This window comes from Parus major, chromosome 1, assembly GCF_001522545.3.
Source record: "Parus major isolate Abel chromosome 1, Parus_major1.1, whole genome shotgun sequence".
Taxonomy (NCBI): domain Eukaryota; kingdom Metazoa; phylum Chordata; class Aves; order Passeriformes; family Paridae; genus Parus; species Parus major.
Window position 1 is genome coordinate 365,253 of NC_031768.1, and position 2,570 is coordinate 367,822.

Genomic DNA, 2,570 nt, shown 5'->3' on the forward strand with positions numbered 1-2,570 from the left:
CCACCCGGTACAGCCACCACCCAGCCTCCCATAGAGAATGTTTGGGTGGGTGGTCTTGAGTCTGGGCATTCACTGCTGACCCCCTCAGCCCCATGGCAGCCCAGGGAAGCTCCAGGGATCTTCCCCAGGGTGCCCATCCAGGGCTCCTGTGCCCCGGGTCCTCCCTGTGCCCCATGCTGGCACCCACCTGGTCCCCACTGCGAGCCCTTTCCATCGCAGGCAGGTGCTGAGCAAGCCCGGCCCCCCCAGCCCGGGGTCCCTGTGGTGCCACGGCCGCCCTGGCTGCCCACTCAGGTTTCCTAGAGGACGGGATCCTGGTGCGGGACCTCAGCCGGACGCGGCGCCTCTATCTGAGCTCCTGGACCTTCCCCTGGGACGTGATGACTGTGCTGCCCACCGAGCTACTCTGTCTGCTCCCGGGGGTCCCGAGGGTCCCAGGGGTGCCAGCAGCACGTGCCAACCGCTGCCTACGGGTGCCACGACTCTTCGAGGCCTTCGACCGGTGCGAGACGCGCACGGGATGGCCCAACGTGTTCCGCGTGGCCAAGCTGATGCTGTACCTGCTGCTGGGCATCCACTGGCACGGCTGCCTCTACTTCGCACTGTCGGCACACCTGGGGCTGGGAGTTGATCCCTGGGTCTGCCCCAGCTCCACCCGACCGCTGCGCCGATACCTGCACAGCTTCTACTTCTCCACGCTGGTCCTGGCCACGGTGGGAGACACGCCGGCACCGCAGCGCGAGGAGGAGTTCCTCTTCCTCACCGCCGGCTTCCTCCTGGCCGTGCTGGGCTTCGCCACCGTCACCGGCAGCATCAGCACCGTCATCGTGAACCTCAGCACGGCCACCACCGCCTTCTACCCCGAGGCGGGGCCGGTGCGGCGGTACCTGCGGGCGCGGGGCGCGGGCGGGCGGCTGGAGGCTCGCGTGGTGCGCTGGCAGCAGCACCTGCGGGCACAGCGCAAGCTGCCGGCGGAGCGGGAGGTGCTGCGGCTGCTGCCGCGGGGGCTGCGGGCCGAGGTGGCCGCCAGCGTGCACCTGGCGGCCCTGCGGCGAGTCGGGCTGTTCCGCAGCTGGGAGCGAGGAGTGCTGCGGCAGCTGGTGCTGCGCCTGCGACCGCAGGTCTTCGGCCCCGGCGAGTTCGTGTGCCGGCGTGGGGATGTGGGCCGGGAGATGTACTTCATCCGCGAGGGCCGCCTGGCCGTGGTGGCCGAGGACGGTGTCACGCAGCTGGCCGTGCTGAGCGAGGGGCTCTACTTCGGGGAGATCAGCCTCATCAACATCAAGGGTGAGCTCCACGCTGCGCCCCGATGCTGCCCCGCAGCCGCCTTGGGCTCACGGCCCCCTACCCCACAGGCAACACGGCGGGGAACCGGCGCACGGCCAACATCCTGAGCATCGGCTACTCAGACCTGTTCTGCCTGGGCAAGGAGGACCTGGCGGAGGTGCTGGCCGAGTTCCCCTGTGCCCGTGCTGCCATGGAGGCCAAGGGCCGGGAGCTGCTGCTGCGCATGGGCCGGCTCGACACCGGGGCCGAGGCGGCGGCACTGGCGGCCGAGGCGGAGGCGGAGCGGCGGCTGCAGGGGCTGGAGCTGGCCCTGGAGGGGCTCCAGACTCAGGCAGCCCGGCTGCTGGCACAGCTGGAGGCCAGCGCCCTGCGCATGGCCCTGCGCGTCCAGCGCCTCGAGGGACGGCCGCACCTGCGGGACAGAGCGGCGCGGACAGACGGAGCGGCGGGAGCGGCCTCACCGCCTGCCGGGACACAGGGTCCTCCTGAGGGACAGGGTCCCCCCGGAGCGCAGCATCCAGCCAAGGCACAGCGTGTCCTCAGGGCATACGGTCCCCTCAGGGAACAGGGTCTCTCCAAGGTGCGGGGTGCGCCCAGGGCACAGGGTCCTGCCCTGGAACCAGCTTCTGCAGGAGGATGGGGTCCCACTGGCGTGCAGGGCCCCTCCGAGGCACAGGGTCCTCGCAGAGCACAGGGTCCCCAGAGAGCACAGGGTCCCAGCGACATGCAAGGTCCTCCCAAAGCACATGGTATCCCCATGGTGCGGGGTCCCCTCAGGCCACAGAGGCAGACTGGGGCACGAGGTCCCAGTGGTACCTATGGTCCCAGCGGGACACAGGCACACCCCAGGGCACAGGGTCCCTCCGGGTCACAGAGTTCCAGAGGGGTGCATGATCTCTCCGGGGCTCGAAGGGTCGGGGTCCCAAGAGGGGGGGGGGTGCCGCGGGACTAGTTCCGCCGTGCTGAGGGGTGACCTGGAGGGGGACACAGCAGCGACCGCTGTTGTCGGGTGACACAGCTGCTGCTGCTGGACGGGGACCGGGACGGGGAAGAACCGGGATGGGGACGGGTCAGGGTCGTGGAGTTTCGGAGCCGTGAGCGGCTCGGGACCCCCAGCCCCGCTGGGCCGTCCCGGGGCAGCCGCAGGGACGCGGTGACAGGCACCGCGGTGGCGGCGCTCGCTCAAGAGCGCTCCCGGTGAGCCCCTCCCCAGCTGCCCGACCCGCCCGGGACCCCGGCTGCAGCCCGGTGCTCCCCGAGCCCCGCTCCCGGTACTCCCCATG

At 71.1% G+C, this 2,570-nt stretch overlaps 1 protein-coding gene across 1 annotated transcript in view; it reads left to right on the plus strand.

Annotated features, from left to right (window-relative positions):
* CNGA4 (cyclic nucleotide gated channel subunit alpha 4) overlaps positions 1 to 2,488 on the plus strand; it is a 4,381-nt gene extending 1,893 nt beyond the window's left edge. Inside the window, exons 4-6 of the mRNA XM_033512362.1 lie at positions 295 to 1,287; positions 1,356 to 2,047; positions 2,306 to 2,488. Of these exons, the coding sequence (XP_033368253.1) occupies positions 295 to 1,287; positions 1,356 to 2,047; positions 2,306 to 2,488 (1,868 nt within the window). The remainder of the gene's footprint in view (positions 1 to 294; positions 1,288 to 1,355; positions 2,048 to 2,305) is intronic.
* Positions 2,489 to 2,570: the final 82 nt, after the last annotated feature.